The sequence below is a fragment of the Pimephales promelas genome, chromosome 16 (genome assembly GCF_988280905.1).
Source record: "Pimephales promelas chromosome 16, fPimPro1.hap1.1, whole genome shotgun sequence".
NCBI lineage: Eukaryota > Metazoa > Chordata > Actinopteri > Cypriniformes > Leuciscidae > Pimephales > Pimephales promelas.
Genome location: NC_142784.1, coordinates 26,627,680 through 26,653,756, shown reverse-complemented (window position 1 = coordinate 26,653,756; position 26,077 = coordinate 26,627,680). Strand labels below are relative to the sequence as shown.

At 38.3% G+C, this 26,077-nt stretch overlaps 1 protein-coding gene across 7 annotated transcripts in view; it reads right to left on the bottom strand.

Moving 5' to 3' along the window:
- Positions 1 to 26,077, bottom strand: part of synrg (synergin, gamma) — a 48,890-nt gene that overhangs the window by 19,862 nt on the left and 2,951 nt on the right. For 3 of the 7 annotated variants that reach the window (XM_039670443.2, XM_039670445.2, XM_039670444.2), the window contains exons 2-16: positions 24,432 to 24,472; positions 24,134 to 24,258; positions 23,902 to 24,029; positions 23,719 to 23,824; positions 22,192 to 22,303; positions 19,618 to 19,920; positions 17,576 to 17,851; positions 15,707 to 15,781; positions 15,412 to 15,608; positions 13,731 to 13,970; positions 13,512 to 13,642; positions 12,404 to 12,522; positions 12,052 to 12,114; positions 9,232 to 10,179; positions 1,100 to 1,651 (exon numbers count right to left, since the gene is read on the bottom strand). In XM_039670443.2, coding sequence (XP_039526377.2) covers positions 1,100 to 1,651; positions 9,232 to 10,179; positions 12,052 to 12,114; positions 12,404 to 12,522; positions 13,512 to 13,642; positions 13,731 to 13,970; positions 15,412 to 15,608; positions 15,707 to 15,781; positions 17,576 to 17,851; positions 19,618 to 19,920; positions 22,192 to 22,303; positions 23,719 to 23,824; positions 23,902 to 24,029; positions 24,134 to 24,258; positions 24,432 to 24,472 — 3,416 coding nt within the window. The remainder of the gene's footprint in view (positions 1 to 1,099; positions 1,652 to 9,231; positions 10,180 to 12,051; positions 12,115 to 12,403; positions 12,523 to 13,511; positions 13,643 to 13,730; positions 13,971 to 15,411; positions 15,609 to 15,706; positions 15,782 to 17,575; positions 17,852 to 19,617; positions 19,921 to 22,191; positions 22,304 to 23,718; positions 23,825 to 23,901; positions 24,030 to 24,133; positions 24,259 to 24,431; positions 24,473 to 26,077) is intronic. The other 4 variants (XM_039670449.2, XM_039670450.2, XM_039670446.2 and 1 more) reach the window with 3 other exon arrangements.

Genomic DNA, 26,077 nt, shown 5'->3' with positions numbered 1-26,077 from the left:
CATACGCATCAGATGCCACTCTGCCATCTGTTGACTTTCAGAGAGAATGCAGCTGTGGAGATGCACTCATTGGGTCTCATTCACTAATAACTGCGTGGATTATTCTGTATTGGTACGCACATGAGAACTTGTTCAATCTTAACCTCATTTAATGTTAATGAATTTGGATTATAAATGAGCGACCGAGTGCCCAAGGTTAGTCATTTGCATAGAACGTTCTTTCGTGTTTCACAAAACCAAGTTTCACAATCTTTCGTCACTCTCAGAAAGCCTATGATGCCAACTCTAAAGACGTGTTTTCTTCTGAGCACATGCAACAAGAGCCTTAAAAAACGGCAAGTGCGCTATCCTCAAAACCAGTTCCAACACAATAAACACCTTTTATACTGGTACATGTATCGGTGTTATACAGAGAGCTTTTCTTACTCTTTTTCACTATATATTGAAATATCCAAGAATAAAATTTATCATAATGCGATTGTAGTCATCTCGATTATGTGATTTTTGCATACATGTGGTTTAAAGGGATACTCCACTTTTTTTGGAAATAGGCTCATTTTACAACTCCCCCAGAGTTAAACAGTTGAGTTTTACCGTTTTCGAATCCATTCAGACGATTTTCTGATATTTAGAAGAATTTCAGTAACCAGACAGTTTCTGGTCTCATTGACTTCCATAGTAGGAAAAAATATATACTATGGAAGTCAATGAGACCAGAAACTGTCTGGTTACTGATATTCTTCTAAATATCAAAAAATAAGCTGAAAGGGTTCGAAAACGGTAAAACCCAACTGTTTAACTTGTAAAAGGAGCCTATTTCCAAAAAAAGTGGAGTATCCCTTTAAGTTAATTCTACTTGTTTTGTAAACGTAATGTTTGTACAAAAGTTATTGGTGACTCATGATTTGTTTGTAGAAACAATTTGTATGATGATTTCATGCACAAACTTCTGTAGGGAATGAGATCCATAGCTGTCGCATTTGATAACCGCATACATCATTGAGGCTGCCTCATTTCAGAAATGTAACCATTACATTGCAAAGTCAAAAGAAATTACAACAATTTAAATTTTAGCATAAAATATTGTGATGACACTTACCCTGCACGGACAAGTCAAAGGTGGCGAGTTCGTTCTTGATCATTTCTTCGCTGGATTTGACCTTGGCCTGTGTACTGGCCTTCAAGAAATCTGACTTGCCAAATTTGGGCTTGTCTCCTTGGAAGGCTCCAAACTCATCTGTCATTTCGCCCTGGTTGCTCTCCGCTTCTGCGATTCCAGGAGGGGAGTCGGATTTCTCAGAAACCGTGCTGGCAAAGTCGCCAAAGTCGTCGTCGTCGTCGTCATCTTGGCCGGCCTGTTCAATGGAGCCAAAGTCAGCGAAGGCTTCGAAGCGGTTTTCAGCAGTGGAGCCACCGTCTTCGATTGGGAAGGTGGTCACCTTGGCAACTGTGGTGTGGGTGATGTTCTCAGAGCTCCCGAAAGAGGTCTCTTTCCTATGGACAACAGCTGAAGATGGCAGTCCACCTTGAGACTCTCCCTGGAGCTTCTTTCCTTGACCAGATGGGAGATCGTCCTTGTCGGACCAGTCGTAGCTGCCCAGACTGCTGACGGCAGATGTGCCAAAGGGGTCAAATTTTAAATCATCAGACTCTGTAAATGACAAAATGGAACATCCATGAACTTTTAGGTTTCAGTGCCTTAAAAGGATAGTTCACCCAAAAATGTATTACTCACACTCATGTCATTCCAAACGTTTAAAACTTCAGTTAATCTTTGGAACATGAATGGGCAGCTAGACAACTACCATTTTGACTCTAAAAGCTTAAAAAACTAATCCATACGAATTGAGCGGTTTAGTGCAACTTTTCTGAAGAGACTTGTTCACTTTATATGACGAACAGATTGACTTTAGACTTTTATTCATAAACATCCATTAATGCACATATCAGTTGTGGTAAACGAAAGCTTAAGCAAGCTCACTTGATGTGTGAGAACCAATGAGGTTCATTCTCGTGTTACGCAGCACGTTTGAGCTTCTGCAAGAGGCATAGTTGAGCTTCTGTTTATGTCCACTGATCAATGTTAATAATCAAGCCTAAATTCAATCTGTTCATCGAGATCGAGTCCATTCAGAAAATTTGGACTAAACCACTTAATTCATATGGGTTAGTTTTACGATCTATTTATGAACTTTTTGAAGCATTAAAGTGGTAGTTGCACAAACTGTCAATGGAAGAACAGAAATCTCTCAGATTTCATCAAAAATACCTTAATTTGTGTTCCTAAAATGAACGAAAGTCTTGCGGGTTTGGAGTTATATGAGGTTGAGTAATTAATGACAAGATTTTTCATTTTTAGGTAAATTTTAGTACATTTATAGCTATAGTACAGTTTAGCATTAAGTACTTTCATGTTGTAGTATAATTGTAGAATAGGATGTTCTGGGTTCAATAAAAGTATAGTTTTACTGACTGCATTTAATTAAAGCAGCATTTATAGTGGTAATACACTTTCAAAAGTATATGAAGCAAGGCCATACAAAAATGCGTATTTAGGCTGTAAAGTTGTCTAAATTGCCCATTTAGTGGTGGGACTACCGTTCTAGGCTGGTAAAATACACCAGTGGTTCTGGGGCCAATAGGGGTCTCAAGATGACTGAAATGTATTAAATGAATAAATTATTATTAAAATAAAAAAATAAAAACTAAATTGAAATGCTAAAAAACAAGATATAAACATTTCTATTAGAACATAAATAAATAAATAAAAAATTAAAAAAAAAATTAGTTACTCTAAAACTAAATAACAGTTGCCTTCAATTGAAAACTCATAGATGATTAAATATATCAACACTCATAGTTTGAAAACAAGACCAAACAACAAAACAAGCTTTGAAGAAAATACCAAAAAATAGCCAATATCAGGGGACCTTTAAGTCTAAAAGGTTGAGAACCACTGATCTAAAGTCCCTTTTTGATATCCACATTTGTGAAACTTACCATGTTTACCAGCTTTCCATGGTCAGCAGCTGAAAGACTGGATTAGAACAAGTGGCTTTATAACACTCACGTTAATGCTTGTGTAAGTTTTGGAGGTATATTTCTGAAACATGCATTTCACTTTTTTTTTGTGCAACCTTTTGCTTTACAGACTTTCACTAAAATGGCTTTATAGTGCACATTATAGTATTTTTTACACACTGACGAATGAGTTATTATTTTGTGTGGTGATGACACTGATGCTTTCAATACAAATTCAACTTGTGTTGAACCCTCAACTTTCTTTATAAAAGAAGAAAGCTTAAAAGTAAGTCGGGCAAAGTCTTTAAATCTCTCCCCTTTATCTAAATTTGTTTCAAGTTAAAATTGCATTTTTTTTTTAAATGATAAAATCAAAATTTGTAATAAAGTTTGTAATATCTTTAATAAAGATATAGCGTACATATCATTAAGCCTTAGGGGTCTTTCTAACTGGGCACCCAGGTGCAAGTTAAATCATCACCACGGTCAACCCCTACATGTGTTTTGTTGACAAATGAAAGTGTCATTTTGTCTATTGGTTACGGATTCAGGATGGTCTCAAGTGCTCATCCTGGTCATGATAAATTATTCCTGATATCGATGAAGCCCTGGTTCATTAACTAGAGACTTCTGGCACACAAAGCCACTCTAATGATTCCTGAGTCCTTATCTACACCCAGAAGTCATTCTGAGCCGAGGAAGATACACTCAACTTCTTATTCACTAGATTGGGGTGAGTGACATCTGCATATGAGGATTGACAAATGCTTTTCAGATTTGTTACTAGAAGTAAAACTTCATTTTGAAGGTCAAAATAGCCATGTCAGTCATTCTGCACCTTTCATTTTTATAAAATGAATCAGTTTTGACTTCTTTTTTTTTTAATCGCAACTAGACTGACTCACCAAGAGATGTTTTTTGCCATTTTCAGTGTAGTGATGTGCAATCATTCACAATACAATACAATCATCCAGACACTGACAGACTGAAAGAACTGCAAAGCTGTATTGTGCTGTGCACTTTGAAGCCACCGCACACACTTATTTCAAATGCAGATAAATAAGCAGGAACTGGCTTCATATTGAGAGCATAATGTTGATTAAAATGAATAAATTCTACTAAAATACTGAAATTTATAATTGATTGGCAGCTCTAGAAAAAAACAATCACGTATGCATGACAATACCTAATTACCTCACAGTTGAGCGGGGCACGACTGTTCACATACTCAATCAATTTGTGAAATTGACAAGAAGCTGGTGCAGTGTGATAATTCTGATGCCTAAATCTGCTTTGGGTGGCAAGTTTGAAGGATGGAGAGAGAAATCAAGACGGCACGCATGTCTGCTGTACCATTGTTCATATTTATTACGACAACATTGGCAGAGAGAGAAAGAGAAAGAGGTCACAAAATTCCATGAAAGATCTTGTTACAATAGTCTTGCCAAACTAACAATTAAAAAGTGTTTGTTTTTTTTGCATTATAAGAATACAAGGGCATGCAAAGTCAGAAAAAGCAGAAGTGAGAAGGAAACAAAAACAAGACAGAAAATCCCAAATCCAGATGCAGAACCCAGCATTGAGAAGGCACATTCACAGATTAAGATTAGATTAGTTCCCATTGGTCAAAGACACACTGTAGTCAGACTATAAAAGGAAAAAGCAACCAGAAATAAGGGAAGGTGATACAGAACATTTAAGCAAAGATCAAGGTGATGCTATGCAGCTTATTAAAACCCTTTGAGAACCTGAAAGCATTTACAGAGACTCATTATTAAATTTTGTGATAAATTGGCAAGCCACCACCCACAACAACTCATCGAAACTTCAAACTAAGGCTGCACAATTAAATCAAAAGAATAATTGAGAATCCGCTTAGGTCTGCCCTGATTAATGTGTCAATTACAAAGTTCAAATTGGGTCTACTACTATTAAGCATTGTAGTTTGTAACCAATCACACTGATTTAACACCTTTGATTCCCCTTCATTCATGTGAATGTGGACCCTCACAATGTACCCTGCAAGTGACAAAGCTTAAAGGCTCCTTTTTAATTAGTCAACTATTGTAAAATGATTAATTAGATTATAAAATGATGCATATATCTAGCTGTAATAAGCAAATGCATTAGCAAAACCTTGTTGATCCACTACTACTGTAGTTCTTTGATTTAGATGTGTAGCCTACATACACTACAAAATGATTAAATTCTATCAATCAGAATTATTAAATCGCAACTAGGTGCTCAAAGGGTTAAAAGAAACCAGATAAATCCAGCCTATAAGAGCATTTATTGGATCGAGTGACAGGTAAAGAACGACAAAAAGAGACAGTACCCTTTTTCTCTCGCCATCCTGTACATCTCAGTAGGAGCTATTTTTGACCCACACAAGTCAAAAAGGTAACAATTTCATATCACGGCAAGCAGTGTTCTCCTCATAAATACAAATAATATGCTTTCTGGCATTTATGCAACACAACCAGGAGTATTAATCAAGTCTATCTATATTCAAAATAAATAAGAGCTTATTTTCCTGTAATAAAAATACACTATTAAATTTGCATGTATACATTTCCATTCTTGATAAAAACAACCTATTTTGTTAGTATGCCAGAAAAACTGACTAATCCTACTAATTGTTTACTGCATGTATATACTTGTCAATTTCACAAATTGAAGGCTGGCACGTATACTGAAGCATGGAAAAGCAAAGTTAGAAAGAGTTCCACCTTCAGAGTGGTCTACGAGAGCCGCACGTACCGCAACAAACCTGAAGTAAAGTCACCTTCTCATGGAAAGACCACGAGAAGCGCTCTGGCCTGGAAAAGAGATAGCCTACGGTGGTTAGCTACACATCCAAGGGCGTAGGGCAAGTGTTAGGAAACCCAACACTCGAAACATGCTACAATATTTATGCTTGGGCTCTAGAGGTGTCCAGTAACCGAGCTAGAAGCATTTGTATAAGATGTAACTAAAATCAACAGTGTTTGACAGGGTTTAGGTAATGATGACAGAATTCGTTTAGATAAGGCAAAAGGGATTCCTACAGACCTCAGTCGGAGTGAAAGGCAAGTTTAACACGACGTAAGCGAAAATGAGTTCATTCAGTATGTTATATTCTTAACATATATGTGGTTGCTTAACATTCAGCGGATAAGAGAGTGAAAATTGAGAGGAACAAAATGTCTTAAACAATGGGTTGTGAAAATAGTGATGCACAATGCTAAAATTCTTGTCGATACTGGCATTAGATTTTTTCATAGCCAAAAATGCTAAATGGCTGATCAAAATTATTTATTATCTTGCCTAAATAAACTGTAAACACTACAATCAGTTGTTTAAAATACTATAAGTGAATTTAGTTTTAAAATATCAAGTGCACTAAAAAAAATTGCTTATAAATTTCCCAATTAATTTTCAAAGTAAAAAAAAATGTATTAAAAGGTGAAATTTTTACGACTGAAATAGTATTTTCTTGTAAAATGTTCTCCAATTTTACGTTTTAGCATTACATGATGGAAAAGGTAATCTACTGTAAAACAGGAAAAAAACGAGAATTAAATATCCAATATAGACTGAAAAATATCAATATATGATCTCTAGAAATTCACTAAAATTAAACGTGACCTAAAACCTTTACAGAATACAACATATTGAACAAACTACTTTCATCCCTCACGGCCTTGTTTTGCTCAAGTCTAAATACGGCTACTAAATATATCTACTCTGGCTAATGTCTATTGCTACATTCATGTCATGTTGAAATTAGCGTAATTATGAGTTGAAAAGCTCACCTTCAAATATTGAATGTTTTAGTTGCTTTTACGTGAAGGTACAAGAGTCAAAACGGAGAAGTCAGAGCTTTCATTACGTTTCCAATTCAAATAAGTTTGACATAAATGTAAATGGATTCCAGTCAAAAACTGGTAATTACTAGCAAGAAACGTGTAATTATAGAAATTCTGACTAGATGTAGAAGCAGTCTATTATTTTCAGGTATGGTTGTTGGCTCTGGTGAGACCACACAAGTGTATGGGAACTCTTTCTACTGTGCTTCCTCAACTCCAACCAGTCTGTGCACACGAGGGCTGATATGACTGAACTGAACTGAATGAAATACTGTGACTGTGTTCTCACCCTGATACATAATGATGATGAATGATCAAGGGAACACAAGCACACATTTGAGGGATGCATTTCATGCAGAGAATGAGTGTAAATAAATGCTGAATGACTGACTGACATTAGGAAAAAGTGTCAAGAGCTCCTGGCAGTCACCGAGGCCTCTAAGGGAAAACCTCACCAACTTGGCGCCCCAATGTGCACTCCCATTTCTCAGCATGGACTAGTATGAGATGCCTGAGGTATGCAGCTCAAGTACAGGGCAGCCAGTTCATGCTTGTGTGATATGACTCGTGTTAAAGTAGTGCTTTGTCATTTTTGCTTATGTATGCACTGAGGCACGGCATCAAAGTTTCTCCATGCACATGCAAACAGGGATCACATGAACGGATGAACGGTTGCATGCAAAACAAGTGTGTCCAGAATGATATTTAATAAACTATAACACCTGTTCTTTATAACCAAGAAAGGTTGTGATATGGTTTGATAGGAAAGTGGAATTGTGAATCAGATTAAGCAGAGAAATGTTAAGCTCATTTTTCATGCTAAGACCTAGTTGCCTGCAATGAAAAAAATGGCTTCAGCATCATTAGCATATTAATCTGGCAGTTTATATATTCTATTTGAAATTCTGATGAGCACAAAATGGCTCGGAGTCAAAAATCTTAACGAATGTAAAGCCAGACGTCTTGTGTTTGCAGAATTTAAATGAATATTGCCATCTTGTGCAATAATCTCTCATAATCATCTAATCAAAGATTTGAATGTGAACATTATAAAGTCAAATGTGAACATTATACAGTTTGGCTTTGTGGCAAAAGTCCTTTTTTGTTACATCCCACTCCAATCAGTTTAATTTGTCTGAAAAGCATGAAATCCGATATTTACTAATCTAATCCAAACTACATATGAAATCGGATAACATTTTTGGAAATTAATTGTTGGATCAAATAAAAAAAATATCTTTATGAATTTTTGGAAAAGTACATAGTGTCAAAAACACAATGTGCAATAATGCCCGTGTCAGAAATCACTTTTTTTTTAAATGTCTATTTTTCAATAAAATTATTTTCCCCCAAACTACAGTGTGCGGTATTCACTATTTTAGTTTCAGTATGATTTCAGACAAAGCATACTGTAGAAAATGCACTAATGCCTTCAAATTCATGTATTATACATTATCATAATACCTCTGTGTTGCATCTCACAGAGTTCAGCATGTCCAGATGTAAAGAATGGACATGAAGCAAAATTCCACATTTCCTGTCCAAAATCTTTTCTTCCCACATTACCGTCCCAGCTATTCTCATTCTCGTCATTGCTTTACAGTAAGTCATAACTACAGCAACTGATGCAGATATCACTATGGCAACTGATGTAGATATTACCATGGCAACTGAACAAATGGATCTGATTTTATCAGTTGCAAAAATAAGTGGGCAATCAGTCCTAAAAATGTGAGAAATTAAAATTGTGTGCACCCTTCATGATTACATGCTGCTTTGGGTTTGTGATTTGGATACAATGACAATCAAAGCAAGGGGAACTGGGTAACTAATGAGAGATGGCGACAATGACAACACGAACAGACGGACGACAGGAGAGAAAACCAAGTCACGAGCTATTCGAATTAAATTCTGTATATAAATGTGCTTTCTTAACAGCCTGATCACCTGATAACACTAGGAGTTGACAAAACCAGTTATTGTGCTGTTAGCAATAATACTAATCTTATGAGATTCAAATTCACAAGCACAAGGTTTGACTGGTAAAAAATTAATAATACTTAAGCTAAATTAAATAAATAAATAAATACATACATAAATATAAACAACAATCAATACTGTAGTGTAGGTTTACAATTGTGCATGATTAAACTGCAAATGTATTTAACTTCGATGGGAATGACGGCATGTTATGATGTAGCAAGTTTTGATATGTAACTAACTCAGGCGCACTGAACACACATACAGTGTTCTGATAGGGCGGTTGTTCAGCCTTTGAGAGGCCTGAGCATGTATGAAATGGCGAAGTGGCGAAAGAAAGAGTGGGCCAGACTTCACCAGAGCAAGCGTACTAATTCCTCACCTGCAGCTGGGGGTTGATGCGACGACAAACCAGGGAGATCTAGGGAGCTATCAGACATCACGTGCTTCAGGTCTCCGCCCATGTCTGATAACTTCATGTCTAGTTGTACTGAGAGTGTATCCTCTGAGTCCTCCTTCCCCACGCTACTGCCCCCGATGGACGGGAGGTCCAGGGACTTCACAGAGGCAGAGTCCTCTTTGGCCTGCTTGAAGGCGGCCACTTTGTCCACCAGGCTCTTGTCAGACGCGCCCAGCGCCGTACAGAATTTGGAGGACTGGAAATCCGCAAAGTCGTCATTGTCACTCTTGAGCGACGAGAAGGAGCCCCCGCCACTTTCTTTGTTATCGTCGTAGGCCAGGCCACCTTCAAGTGAAAGCTGCTTGAAGACGTCATACTTGTCGCCGCCAATTTGTTGCCGCTGCTGGGACGGCTCTGCCTGGCTCTCGCCGCCACAGTCTCCAGAGTCGGGCTCACTTTTCTGATCTCTTGAGCTCCCGAATGCCATGAAGTCCGCAAAGTCGTCCTGAACCACTGTCCCGGCTCCTCTACCTGCTACAGAGGTGGCAGGAGCTACTTCGGAGGATGATGAGGAGCCAAAAAGGGCAAAATCGCCAAAGTCGTCACCCACTACACTGGGAGGTTTCGGCAATACTAGAGATGGAGGTGCTGAAGGGAACAGATTGAGTTTGGAGTCAGCAGTGGAAGTGGGAGCAGGAGGAGCCATTGTCGTGAAGAGATCCAGGTCTGCCATGTTGAGAAGATTTCTAGGTTGAGCCAGAGAGGATGGCTGCGAATGAGACAGAGATTGAGAAGAAGTGAAAGGAGGAGGAAAAGTTGGCTGGAACTTGGCCTGGTCTGGTGGGTCTAGTGGAGAGACGGCGTCGGCCGTTTTAAAGTCTGTAAAGCCATCGTCGGCACTGACAGACTTGAAATCAGCAAATCCCTCCCCTGCGGAAAAACAAAGAGAAAACAATTGAAGAGCATGGCAAAATGCATTTCACACCAAAACAAAGGACAAAGACGTGGCACGGCACAAAAACAGAGTTTGCCTACAAGTCGCTCAAAGTCTCATTTCACAGGCCTAAAAGGAGAAAAACGGATTAGCGATGCTTAACAAGCTGCATTTGACTGCTGGAATGAAATGAAAAAAGGTGGCACAATGAAACGACTTTTACTGTGAAGACAGAAATCAACCTGATGGAATAGATCACATATACTGTAACAGCATTTTTCAGTCAGCACATTAACACCACCAAAAAACAAACACACTCAGGTGCAACCACAATCCATTCTCATTTCATTTGAAATGAATTGATAAAAGCAGACCAATCGGAGACATTTGGCCATTTTGAGATTGCCCGCTTGGCCGATCAAGATAAGCAATCTAGAGAGATTTTGCCATATCATGTCCATTGCAGCATGTAAATATATCAGCATACTGCAGGACTGCTCATTAACACGTTTGCAGTCACTATATTACATTTTATCAAATACTGGCATTATATCAGTCATTTGCTACTAGGGCTGGGTATTGACAAAAAATTCCGATTCGATTTCGATTCACAAGCTTGCAATTCGATTCGATTCAATATTGATTTTGGATATCAGTTACAATAAATGGCAAATTTTCTCAAGGAAATCAAATCTCTTAACTAATGCTGTAAACTATGGGATTCTAGTTGCAGCCTACTAGGCTTCATTAGCCTAATATGAAGGTAATAATGAACTGTTTTGTAGCTATACAAACACTTAAATTACACTTATTTATTTTTATAATAAGAAGATTATATGAAATATAAACATTTAAATGGTGTCATAAAAACTTGCCAGATTTATTCAAATATGCATTAAATATTGAAGAACATTAAGATTATAATGTGTAATATGGTGTATATATTTAGCAAAATTTAAAAAAAAAAGTATGTACTTTTTCTAGCTGACTAACAAGTTGATGTGGTTTTTCTGAGGTAAATATGACAATAAATGAAATTGATAAGCTGTTTAACTGACGTCTTTCCATGGTTGAAACGCTGATTGAGTGAATCAATGTGACATGATACAGATTTCGATAAGCTGTACTCTATCTTTTAACACACTTTCAGATGCTCATTCATGTTTATTTTGCGCTGTGACCGGTATTATTAAGCCGGAAGAGAGATCAGCGCTGCTGCTTCTCTTGAGCTGCGCCAGAGCGATCTCACGCCACAGCGCCAAAACGTTATTTATGTTTTTTGAATTTCTAAAGAAAATGGACGTAATTTGAAATTTGAGACTTTATTTCATATCAATAGTAACAAAGGACAAAGATTAATGCGATTTTTTGGATGCGCGCAGCCACGATACAATGTTCCATTCATTCAAATGAAACAGGATGACTAATCGATTCTTGAGATTTAAGAATCGATATCGGTTCGTAAAAATGAGAATCGATTTAATATCGAGAAATCGATATTTATTACCCAGCCCTATTTGCTACCATGCCCTCTCAATATGGGCCAGTGAAAGCCCATTTTGAGTGACCACTAGAAGTGAATGACAAACTTTTCCATTTTAGCAGTGAATCAAAGGCAGAGAGAGTTCAGAACAGAATGGGAGTTTTGGAAAAAGGGATCACTGCAACCATTGACTTACTGGCTCTCTCAGAGCTGTCCTCACTGGATTCTGCTCTAGTGAGACAGGGACACGCACACATGCCTACATCAGTGTATGGAGCCCTTCATGAAACTAAACACACTGTAGGCTGGTGAAATTGTTTTAAAAATAATTTTGTGAATGCAGATCTGTGTTGTATACAATGCTGTCAAACATGCATCTGCTTACCAGCTGGTTTTCTGTCTGAAGGCTTCTCAAGCTCTCTGAAAACACTGTATTTGTCCCCTGAATCTAGAACAAAATAGAAACACAGTGAACAATGCCAATGTGTAGAGGCAGTAAAGTGTGCTTTGTATATAGCAGGAGCTGAAAGGTGGTGATGGTGATAAATAGCAGGATAAAATGTATGCAAAACACGTCTGTAAGCCACACAGTAATTCAAAGTCTTATCTCAAATGCATTTAGACGAGAGAATCTGTCTTTAAAGTTAAACTGATATGACGGCAGTCTTTTGAGAGATCTGCCGTCCTCAAAGGGCTAATGAGGTGTATAGAGCTGTGTGTGTTTGTGTGTGTGTTACCTGAGACAGGGGCTGTGGGCTCTGCAGGCTGCTCCACTGACAGCTGTTTGAACACTGCATATTTATCAGAGGAGGAGGAGGATGAAGATCCTGACACTGGAGTGAGCATGGCAGGAACACTGTATGAAGTAGACAAAACATACACGAGTCAAAAAAAAAGATCAATGTGCTTTTACAAGGATTTATACAGGGATTTAGTGTCCCAAATAAAAAAAAAATTTGACAGATACACTATATCGATTAGATTTTGAGAAAGGAGTTCTCAATTTAAAATAATAGATTTAGCTTAATGTGTACACATAAATGCAGAGAGTTTGTGCTATTAATGCATGTCTGATTAGACAATTCAGTGATAGTATGTCTCAACTAAAAAGCATGTATATTTCCGTTCAAAAGTTTGGGGTTGGTAAGATTTTTAAAATATATTTTTTTAAGGAACTGCACTTCCAGTCTTCTTCAGTCACATTATCCTTCAGAAATCATTTTAATATGATAATAAGGAATGTTTCTTGAACACCAAATCGATGTTGAAAACAGTTAAAGCTAAATATATTTATTTTTAAATGTATTGTATTTCAAATTTAGTAACACCAAGCTAATTTTCTATGGTCATTAAAGTATGTACTTTCAGCTCAAGTTCTACTAAAACAACGGATCTTTTGTGCTTAGTGAGGCTGATCGACCGGTAAAGGCCGCCGCACTCAGCCAATACACTTTCCAACCTCTCAATCCCTGCTTTCCATAATTGCCTTTCCCCGTCTTTTCCCTGGGAGCATAAAATCATGCAGATGTGAAGAGAAATAAAATGGGATGAGATTATTAGCTGTCCATTGAAATGGGTTCATTAAAAAAAAGAAAGCATGGTTTAATTGTTGCGCCAGGCAGGTTATTACAAGCTATTACAAAGCAGAGCGTGATTCCATGCTCCAGATGAGCAACCAGACTCTGGAAGAATCAACAGAGCATAAAAACAATATCAGAAAAACTACTAAAGAGAACGACAGGATGCTGTTTTTACGATGCATTTCTCCAAGCTGTTTGCATTATGTATAAAAGAGGCATGCAAAAATATGCCACAACTCAGCTTGACGAAAAGCGGCGATCGTACCAGCTCTGGGATGATGATTTCATGCTGGGGAACGCTCCCCCTGTCTCTCCTTGGAAATCTGTGAATGAGTCATCTCCAGCTTTGGGGGCTTCCTGGAAGTCCTGGAAATCATCGTCATCAGGCTTGGTAGCCTGAAGTAAGCCAACGAAACAATCAATCAGTTTTGTGATAACAGCACACAGTTAGTATACTGTATGTAATAAAGTGTCTAATGTTAACCTGAACTGGAGGGAAGTTGGTGATAAAAGTGGCTGGTGGTTGTGCAGCCGGGTTAGGGGTCATTCCCATGACAGGTGGCGCAGTGACAGGCATGGCCATGGACACGGGTGGCTGGGTCATGATAGGCTGCTGGTGCTGAGGCAGGACAGCATTAATAGCCATAGCCATGGCGGGTAGATTGGGCACAGGCGGGGAGGGGAACTGACCCAGGATGTCCAAACTCATGACTGTAAGACCACTCTGGAGAATACAACCATAATATATAACCAATTCAAAGTCATTCAAAGCAGATTAAACCAGGTTCACGTTATATATTATTTGGCCACAATTTTGTACATCAGGTCACATCAGGTCAGTTGTTTGTTTGTTTATTATACTTTTAACGCAATGTTAGCATTCAAGGCTATTTACGTGGCAAACACAAGGTCAATATCCCAATCCAGAAAATCTCAATAAAACATTTAAACTTGACATAAGATAGAAAATCTCAAATACATTTGGGTGATGCATTCTGAAATATTCAATGTACACATGTTTCTGAATAAAAGCATTTTTTTAGCAGTATTTCCTAAAAATTACAGTCCAATAGAGTATGTTTAATAGTCGAAGGAAGGAAGGAAAGCACCTAGAAAAGACGACTTGGTCGAACTTACACTACGTGCACTGTACGCATACCCTAGCGTACACAAAAACTGAAGTAACTTTGGGCTTAAGAGTGACAGAGAGACTTTTTAAGACCCTGATGAATTTCTGGTAGAGTCAAGAATTTTATGTAGTGTAACTGCTCCTACAAGCGGTCAACAAAATGATAGGATCAAAGTTTAGGCTAGGATCTATATCAAACAGTCTGACATAAGATTTTTGTCCCAATCCAAACAACCTTAATTAACTGGTTCAAGTGTTTCATAATTATTTAAAATTACTGACAAGTGGGATAAATTTAGGATTGGTAGTCAAGCCTGCAGAACACTGGCCCTCCAGGATAGGAGTTAAAGGTTCCATACCACCCCTGTAAGCCAAATAACTATAAAAAGAAGCGTTGATCTCGTCAATGATAAGTAGCACAGATCTTTGAGTGCCGACTGATAAAGGCTGATTGCCAACAGTCATTAAGCTGAGGTATGAGGCACTGCTATAAACATAAGATACTCAATTAAAGCTGATTTTCTTCCTACACATAACAATGATTTAGTGAGCTATTAGACAAGAGCGCTTTAATAAGCCTCGTACAGGAATGGTGAATTTACAGCACGTCTTTCATCAGGGAGACAGAATTGAAAAGCAGGGCTGTCAGACAATAGACCTCCTTCTCCATCCAGATGTCTATTTCTTCCTCTGCCAAGAGGCCGTCTGATTTGTTTGCCTAAAATATTCATTAAAGTCAACTTCCATTTTCAATGCCATTGCTGGCATCCTCCAGAGCTTTTCCTTTTTTATTGCTTTTCAAAACAGGGACTCTGGAAGAGTATTGAGCTTTTAAATTTGCATAACTAATGCATTCATATTGAAAGGGTCCCTTAGGTTGCTGAAAGAGCTACAGTATCTATTCAGGGGACTGCTGCCAAGGGTAGCAAGAGAAGATATGGAGAACCCCAAACCTCTGGCCTTAAGATCCACCTAACAGAGTATGAACATATTCCATTTTTGGAAATTTTGGACTTTCTCAGACTAATGTTTTTACCTGGGCGACTCCAATCAAAGCCAGCACGGTGTACAGCTCTTCCTTGGTCAGCTTGCCAGGTGTGGTTCGGTTGGCCAAGGCCCAGATCTGTCCAAGTGCTTCTCGTGGCAGACCCGATGAGATCAGAATTGGGTAGAGTTTGGCTGTGTCAATGCCTGCTGGTGTCATGGTGAAGTCAAGGACCTTCTTGAACAACTCTGTGAACAGCAACCATTTGCAATTAGACATTGGATATAAAACTTATCTTGGAAAACCACAAAATGACACAAAAGCCAAAGATATCAAGAGTTTATACCTGGGATGAGCGAGTCATTGTACAACCAGGCTGGCACCATGGGTTGCAGGTCTTGTTGGGGGTAGACGCCTACGCCTGTTTGTGATGGACATGGAGACAGTGAGATGTTGTTTTTGGACTATTAAGCTAAGAGTGATTGATCAAGCATATATCCCGTGATTATTGCACAGTCAGACGTCCCCGATGCCTGCTGTCGGCAAAGCCCAGTGCGGATTTACTATTGACACCATGCACAGATACACTAAATACTCCCACTGATTCTGCTGTCAGTTTAGTTGTCTTGAGCCGAGAGCTGGTGAGTTTGCAGGACAAACAGATTGACAAAACATACAAAGAATTTGCTTTGTACTAGCATTGACACTCATCTCATTATAGGCATTGCCAATGTGTACACTATGCTAAAACTGTCCTATGGTGAAATATATATTACGCAAACAGATGAGGCCTATTTTGAGAGGCTACAGCCATTAAGAACAATGAGGTTACAGCCATTAAGTCACCAACTAAGCATCATCAGTAGTGAAACATCCTACATGCCTCCCTTAATGAAACTAGTGGGCTCAGCTCAGCTGACAGACCAAACCAGGAGGAGTATCCAATCCTAAACCTGGAGGGCCACCTTCCTACCAAGGGTAGGACTAATCAAACAGACTAATCAAAGTATTCAGGATTACCAGAAATGACCAGCAAGATTTTTGAAGCTAAACTCTGCAAAAAGATGACCCTCCAGGAGCAGGACTGGACACCCCTGGATTAAACAGACATGTAACTAGGGTTGGGTATCGTTTGAATTTGAACGATTCCGATTCCGATTCCTTGTTTCGATTCCGGTTCCTAACGATTCTCGATTCCGATTCTTTTAAGAGGCAGGGTCAAAAAAGTTTAGCTAACCTTGCTAACCAACGGCCTTTCTGAAGGAAATACTCCTTCTGTAAAAATACTCCTTTTGTCACAAATTTTGCATTTTGCCGAGATTTCGTTATTTTTTGGAAAAGTGAAGCCACACCGACGTAAGGTACTCATGTTCGACTCGCGTGGTTATACCAACACTTCCGGTAGACGCTTCTTCGTTGGTGTTGTTCAGCGGTTTCTTCTTCCGTTCGGCGGACTGTGAATATCAAAACTAAGAATCGAAATTTTAACTTTTGAACGATTCCGGGAAAAACGAAAAGTTAGTCTCGGTTCCAATCGATACTCGATTCTCGATACCCAACCCTACATGTTACCCTGAAAAATCTAGAATCATCATTACAGGTAAATTGCAAAATAAGGAAGAGTGAAGAGGGGGAAAAAAATGCATAGAAGTGGAGAAAAATATTTACATATACATATAGCACCCAGCTAAGAGATGAAGGCCAGCATACGAGTTAAATCACGCACATGCACAATTTTTTTTTTAAATTACATGCACCATTAGTAAGATTTCCAGGACAGAAAGAAGTGTAGAAGATTTTCAGAAGATTTCTTCATCCAGCTGAGATTTTCATTAAGTCATCTTTAGTAATCTTTATCTTATTCTACTTTCCCATTAGTCTTTGCACATATTTCATGCTCAAGAGCAGATTGTCTTCAAAGGCCAATGCATTTTCTCCAGTTTAATGCCTTGGCTTAGCATTACCATAGACATCCAAGTAACCAAATCCTTCATCTTACTTCAGCTATTCATTGAGAACTGTTCGGTATAATCACATTAAGATTTCAATAAAAGACTTTCATAACAAGAACAAGATAAGAAATCAGCCCCTTAAAACCAAGCACATCTCATAATGATTAGCAAACAGAGGCAGGGCAGGAAGTCTCGAGCTGCAAGCGGTGTTAATTTCGTGAAGCTCGGAAAAGAGATGGGACTGAAACTGGATGTTTTCTCACCGCTGACATTAGTGGGCTGGACAGGCGGGCTGTCTGCCACAGGGGGCGACTGAGCTGCGGCGAGAGGCTCAGGAGGCATCCCTGTCATGAAGGCTGAATTGAAGTCATCTTGGGTTTGGGCCCAGTTTCGGGATCTGGCACTGCTGTGAAACTGGGCTGTGACCTGAGCTCTCGGACTCAGCTCAGACAGAGCCTGTCGTGGCTTAAAACTAACCTGGGCCTTCTTATCAGATGTCAAATCGCATGATGAGAACATCTTCTCCTCCAGAGAAGGGCCTGAATCAGTTAGGAACAGAGGCCATATTGAACTGTTGAAACTTATATTTTAACCATGAGTACCAATCATGACTGCATATGTACAAGAAGTCGCTGACAGTTCCATCCAAAGTCACCGTATACAAGATATGTTCAATTAGAGGGATAAGGCTGCCTAAGAAAGCATACAACAAGAAAGCTAACTGGGTTTTGGAACAGATAATGTCCAACTATGACTAAACCGCTTCACTTCACTTGATAAAAAATCTAAGCGAGCCAGGTAAGTAACCAATGTAAATGAGAAAACAGCTTCATTGGGGTGAAACAAGAAATGTTTAAGCATGATATAATTGTCTGGCAAATGTTAAATGCCTTTAATATTGTGCTAATATCACAAAATATTAAGCCACAGTCTGTGATATGCTCTAGTCCAAATTAAATTATTTTCTGTGGTAACAGACATTCAGGACATAAATTCTGTCAGTAGAGTTTTACTTGTTTTGAACCACTAATACTCAAACACACACTTCCATGCAGGCTTCACTTAGCCTTATCAGGGCGCTGTCACAGGGGTTCTGATATTACTCCAGTTTAAATTATAAGAGCATATGGGACACCATCTGCAACCTGACAAAACTGAAGGGAGGTGACGGTTGAGTCAGAATCACTGTGCAGATCTCACAGATGGTGACCATCATATCTGAATCAGAAACCCAGACAGACTTTTGACTCTAAGTCAAGAAACACAGCAAGCTAGCGTTTATGGGCAAAAAGGTCCTAAAGAACTGGAGAAGGGTATGTGTTAACATTCACATTCATTTCAATAAGAGTTGCTTGGCTGGCGCATACAAACCCAATTTTCAGTACACAACTTTTTTTCTGAGCCCATGACATGAGCTGTGAAAGTGGAATGATCGTTCGATATTAAAACTGGTTTGAGAACGGAATGAACTAGCTCACTGAAAAACACCAGGTCAAAAGAACAACTCATTCACACACATTTTAAAAGATATTAAATTTAAATTGTAATAATATTTTTTCACAATATGACATGACACTTTTTTTGATTAAATAAGTGCAGTCTTGGTGAGAATAAGAGACTTCAATCGACCCGAAACTTTCAAATGGCCTACAACGGAGAAACAAACATTGAGGGGCGGTTCAAACGAAACATGTCTTTGCATCTAAAAACGTGAGATGCAGCTCTCAGGAATGGTTTTTAAAAAAGCAGGGTTTTAAGATGCGATTCAAGATGATGCAATAACAAAAATAGCTCAATAGAAAGATACTATTTTTTACACGGGGAAAAAAAGAAAATAAATTGCACAAGCTGTTGTGTCAGACAACGCCAGGACCGAGATCCATTTTGGTTCACCCCATCCTCTGATGCAGATTTAAATACAGGGAATACCATCAAGAGTTAAAGCTAGTTGCAGTCAAATAAAACAGTTGTATAGTACACAAAATGTTGCAACGCTTCCCCAGCCTCCAAAGTCTTCTGATTGGTCCACTGTTTTGGAACTGACATTGTAGCTCTGTGTGTAAAAGTGACACGGCGTCTTAAAAACGCGGCGCTCATGTGTGAGATGCTGCAATAGATGCGATACATGAGCATAATGGTCATACACGTCCATCAGGCGTTTACATAGAAAAACTATGGAAAAGTAGCACACTGGAAAAAAGCGTTCTGTGTTAACGGCCCTCAAGTTGTGTAGTTATGGCATCTGACCCCTGGGTTTAACAAGTGATGGTATGATGAAAAAGAGCGAATGTAAGAGGGGCGTTACCTTGGAATGCAGTTTGGGAGCTGGAGATGACAGAAGAGTGTTGGATGACAGGTGAGACAGAGAGAGATGAAGGGACAGTGTGAGGAAGGGGAGATGAAGGGGGATGCTGGCCAGGCCCCAACTCTAATGGCTGGCTAACTTGAGCGGCTCTTAGTGAAGGGGAGGACGGAGGGAGGGATGAAGTGGGGAAAGAAGAGGAGGCATCAACGGGGCCTTGCACAAAGTCACTAAACTCATCGTCGTCATCGGGGAAAGCAGGAGGAAGCGAATGAGAGGTGACAGAGGTATGAGATGGCGATGAGTCTGCAAAAACCAAACAAGAGAGTGAGACAGACAACACACATCATGAGTTATGACCACACAAAAAAAAAGAGAAACAGTTTTACAAACCACAGGAAGGTACTGAATTTCATTAGGCGTGGTGCTGCTGTTAAATGCAAACTCAACATTTTAATGCAAATGTCAATGGAAATTGAATTGTTGTACTAAAATGAAAAAATGTATAAACAACTACTGACAGGGTCCAAAATGAAAATGAAAATTGATCCTATTCATTTACTTGACACTCATTTCTAGTCTTGCTGTGAATGATTCACCGGTGAATGTTATTCCAAAGAAAATGCTCGTCTTTTCTTTTCCGCTAACATCACTAAGGCCATCCATGCTGATGGATGATGTTATACAAAAGAGCATTCTTTTAGCAGAGTCTCATTCTGACTGCATTCTGTTATGGAACATTGACTTCTCACCATCCAATTAATTACGGCCCACATTTTTTCATTTAATATCCTGACCTGTTTCGCTCAAAAATATGTCACATTAACAATATAAAACTGGATGTGAACGTTCATCCCAAATCAGCGTCAAAGTTGGCTTTGGTGAGTTATTAAAAGTTACTTTATTATTGTAGGTATTAAGAACGACAATCTGACCTGACTGATGACATGCATGCAATTACTAAAAATAAATAAATAAATAAATAAAACAAATTCAGAAGTTTGGATCAGTACATTTTTCTTAAAATACATAATACATTTATTCAGCAAGGATGCATTAAATTGTTTGAAAGAGACAGTAAAGACATTGTCATCTCAGAAATAAATTACGTTTATACTTTTATATATATATATATATATATATATATATATATATATATATATAAAAGTTACTTTAAATTGTATTATACAATTTTACTGTTTTACTGTATTTTTGATCAAATAAATGCAGCCTGAGAATAAGACACTTTAAAAACATTAAAAAACATTAAAAAAAATCTTACTGACCCCAAACTTCACATTAAATAATTGAAACAGAATTTTTTTAGCCAGGGATAAATATTTTTGACCATTTATTTTTTCCGATTCACCTGCAAATTGCAGGGGTGGCCAAAAGTTAATTCTGGACCCTGATTAAAAGATTTACAAAAACACGGTTAACCAGAAACATTGTGATGTTAAGTTGTAGGTGTGAGGGGTCCAACTGCAAGAGTGTGAAGGTGGAGAATGTGTTATATGGAGGATGAGGAAACAGCAAACACTCTCCAATCTGGAGAGCCACCTGGTGGCTGCTGGGAAGAAAACAGCTGTTTGGCTCAATGAAAAAGGTGTGGTGTGTTTGTGTTGAGAGGGCAGAAATGCTTTTAAAGGATGAAAATTCTGTCATCATTTGCATAGAAAATAAAAATCAGTGTTTACATAATATATTTGTGTGTGCCGTCTATAATTATTTTGTATATATGAATACACACACATGCATGTATATATTTAAGAAAATGTGTTATTCATATATAAAATATTTATATTTATATAATATAGATTATGTATTTATATATATACATAATTTAAGTGCAAATAATTCTTAAATATATACATGCATATATATACAAAATAATTATATACAGCACACACAAATATATTATGTAAACACAGACTTTTATATTGGATGCGATTAATCGCAATTAATTTTTGCACAGCCCTAATATATATATATATATATATATATATATATATATATAGCACTAGATCTCTTATTTAAGAGCGAACTAAATTAATGCTCTGCTAGTTAACTGGAGATGTTTTATTTGTATTAGGTACATCCATGCCTCAGTGTTTCCAAAAGTGGAGGGTACAAAATGACGTCCCCACCGAAATCGACGCCTATGCTTACCTCTCTGCACAATATCTGTCTCGCGTGCACGCTCGCTCTAGATTACAGGATATTTGAACTAATTTGGTGTATAACTAGTCGATAACGAGTGGCTCAACAGGTAGGTCAACAGATAAACTCATTTTTCAGGCATTTGACCGACCGGGTTTCACTTCAGCATGAGAATTGGGTCAATTGCGTGAGTCTCACGCTGAACGCGTGAGAGTTGGCAGCCCTGTGTAAATGATGACAGGATTTTTATTTTGGGTGCACTATCCCTTTAACAGTGTGTCCCTGGTAATGTCCTTTAGCTCTTGAAAGGCCACTCTGGCTTTGTCAAAAGATGTCTGAGTTGACGTCATGAGCAGGGGCATGAAAGGCAAATGGCCGGAAGGCGGTCGTGCAGCTGGAACGTGTCACTGGATGTACCTGGTTTCTTAGACTGTGAAGACGGTGTTGGATGCATCTTGGCATCCCTGCTGAACCCATCCAGATTTCCTTTGATGGCCTCTAAGGCATCGTCACGACTCTTCTCCCCAGTCTGTACAAAAATAGAAATTTGGAGGAGTTGATATACAAGAAAAAGAATAGAGTAAGACAGACAGTGGTATAGCACCAATAATAACTCATTATTATTTTAATCAACTTCTCCTGCAGCTATATTGTCCATCATAAAACTTAAATGGATACCAATTTATGACTGGAATATAAAGTGGACAATAATCATGATTAGGTTCAATCAGACAGATTGAACCTAATACGCAAAAAAGTGCTATTCATTTAATTCTACCCCAATTTAAAATAACATTAAAACTGAGCATGTGTTTCTAGCAGGTAAAATGCCGTAAATACAAGACATCTGATGACAAAATTACCTCATCTTTTGCGGTCAAACCTGACTGCACTCACACAAGCAGTGTGTATATGATAAGTTGCGTGCAGATTATGCTGCCTTGGCAAATCACACTATACTGCTGTTCTCGGCAATGTACTTTTGTAACAGTAGGGATATAGCGCTTACTACATAGACACAAACTGTACATAAAGATAGATTTAAGATTCAAACTCTATTCGATACAAAAACATACCTTGTGTGAATTCCTTCGTTTAATGTTGATCCACACAACTGCAAATTTGACATTGATTTTATACAACATTTCATCAAACGAGAGTTATTAATATTAAGTTATGTTCATTTTAAACACATTATTGTCAGTATTTTTGCACAAAAAAAAACAATAGCACAGCAGTGTTTGTGAACAAATAGTGAGATTCAATCATTCATGGCATGCCAGACCTACATCAAGACATTAGGTCTGGGAACTCATCATTGACAGGGCTCAATCCGAGGGGCGGGATAAACGGTTGTCTTTCAAATTCTCTCTGCACGCAATTGGATAGCGCTACAACCAATCAGAGCAACGAGGAAGGTGACGGCTGAATCCCATGCGTTTTCCCACCAGCGGAGCAAGTTGATAAATTAAACTTTTACCGTATCGTCGGCAAAACTCCGAACACATCTTTTTTTTTAAATGACGACGCAAGTGCTGTTCTTTGTTCCGTTTTCAAAGAAAAGCTTAAGTTCAAATCATCCAGAGTAGCAGTCAAAGCCAAATCGAAAGATATAGCTGTTCACCAGCAGCAGCCATTCTTTGCTTTTTAAATAACAGTGAACCATCCCAACTCTGTGACTGTCGTCATTATGTTAAGCCTGCACACCGACTCTATAAACGATGTGATTGGCCTGACCAGAGTTTGGTTTTTCCAGCTAAAACATCTATGGAGAGTTGCTAGACCACACTGGCTTCGAAATAATTTTTGCTGCCACTAGGGTGCGTCTAGATTTCTAGGCTAAATTAAAGTTTTTACCATCATTGCATATTACTCTAGTCACAACAGGCCTAATATTTAGGAAGTAAATATGATCATTTGTTTATGTCATGTTGACCCGCTCACTTTGGGTTTGACGCTGCTCAGTAGACGCAGTTTCTGTTTCTGCTCCTCAAACTGTCTTCTCTTTCGATCCTCCTCCAGCATCCGCTGCTGCTGCTCCAGACGTTTTCTATGGACACACACTAATCAGAAGCGAGTTCTGGCATGCAAACAACTTTCCGGCAGCGGGAATATGTAAAGCCTTACTGATGCTCCTCCGCCATCTGCTTCTGGATGTCCACAGGGAACTGTGGCCCCTGGCCCCTCATGCCCATGAACTGAGGCTGACCCATGAACTGCATCCCGGGAGTCTGCATTCCCATTGCCATCCCACCCTAGAGAAAGACATTTAGGACATCTAACGATTCTGAAGTCCACATTTTTTTATTGTTAAAGCATGTCTTAGACATTTCAAAAGTCTGTTAGAAACAGAACATACCTGTATTGGCATGGCACCAGGCATCTGTGCTCCAAAATTCATTCCCATCATGCCTTGCATGTTGGGCTGCATGACCTGAACCATGGGGAAGCCCTGCTGCTGTTGCTGCTGCATGGGCATCATTCCTGCCATTAAATAACAGTTTAAAAATGTCAATTTTTACGACAAATGTAAAACCTTTGAAAATAATCTATTTAAAATGTTATAAAAGATGTTGTATTGGAGAAGCGCATCCAATACAAAATGATCTAATGTGGAAAGATGCAAATTAAATACAGGCAAAATGTCAGCAGCTTACCTTGCGGTGGTCCAATACCTCCTCCCACAGGGTACATAAAACTAGAAGAGAAAAGACAGGCACATTCAATATTGTATTCATTTACCAGGCTCTCATTTCAAACCCCTGAAGCTCATTTCAGTGTCAAGCTAACGTCTTTACTCTATCGCCCTCCACATGCAAGCGATGACTAAAGGCAACCAATCAATCAGTCAACTGAGAAAACTTTTATGAAAACAGCCGAAGTCCATTATTCTGTTATCGCCCCACAGAGGAAATCAAAATCATTCCAGTATTGGCCCTCCATTACATTGTTTTCGCAGCTCAGAAACACATTACAATAAAACAGAAATAGATGCTTTCATTCGATAAGGAAAATGTAAGTAACATTTTGCAAATATTGTAATGATCAGAGGAAGATCCTACAACAGCAAATGTAAAACAATCATGGGTCATCATGTTTAATAAAAAATTGTGACTTTACATCTCCCAAGAACAGACATTTTGGCAACCAAACATATTCAGCTGAATATTTGGGGTCTTAATTACTTAATTGTAAAAGTAACTCATCGAGAGTCGGCCTTGTTTTGTTTGCTTTTGCAATAGTCTGAAATGTGGGTTAACACTCCACTGAGGCACAAAGCGATCTGTCTGTGTGTGTTGCATCTGTTTGCCTGCAGGCTCACAGCTTTACAGCGCTCACAGAGACTGTGATACAACAGAGGGAGGAGAAAAAAAAAATAAAACACTGGATTAAGGCAGATTAACATTCAAAGAGAGATCTGCTGTGCCATCAGGGTGGAGAGATCACATTTATCCACCATTTTAAACTGTTACTGCCAACATCCATCCATCCATGAGCAAACATGGTTATACCCACGAAACCTGAGATTAAGCTTTTCTGACAGGATTTATGCCTTTGAGAAACATGTAAACTACAGCTTTGATACAGCATATTAATGGCTGTCTAATAATTTATGCAGAGCCATTTATCTCACTCTAAACAATGCTGGGTTGTTTATAACCCAAAATTGGGTAAAATATGGACAAACCCAAATGTTGGGTTAAAAATATAATTCAAAATTTTAACCCAACTTCAACTTTCACTTTCAACTGTACATTTTTAAATTAGATTTTTAAACCAACATTTGGCTTTGTCCATATTTGACCCAAATTTGGGTTGAAATAACCAAGCATTTTTAGAGTGTAGTGTATACAAGATTTTCTCTCTTAAGTCTAACAATATATTGAGCAGAGCAGTTAAGATAAAGTGGTATAAGGAATACATTTGCAAACCAATATAAAATCAACACAATCAAGTGGCATTTAAACAATTAAAAAGTTATGAATACGAACCAGTATATTCAGTTCAAAGATTTGAATGCTTGAATAGGCTATTAGTTCTATCTAAAATCCAATGACATACTGAAGAGCTGCTTTTCCCATTGGACATCCACCAAATATCCCATCTCATGCTATGATAGCAAGGTGTTTATCATAATAAACTAGGAAATCTTTGATTCTTCAATTCATAAATGAGTTTCTTTGTTCTTTTTTATTAATACGTATTAGGGCTGTTAGCTTTATTTAAATAAATACATTTTAACAGGATAATTATTTTAGGATAATTTGACAATGTGGTAAAAAATATAAGACAAAGGTGTTGA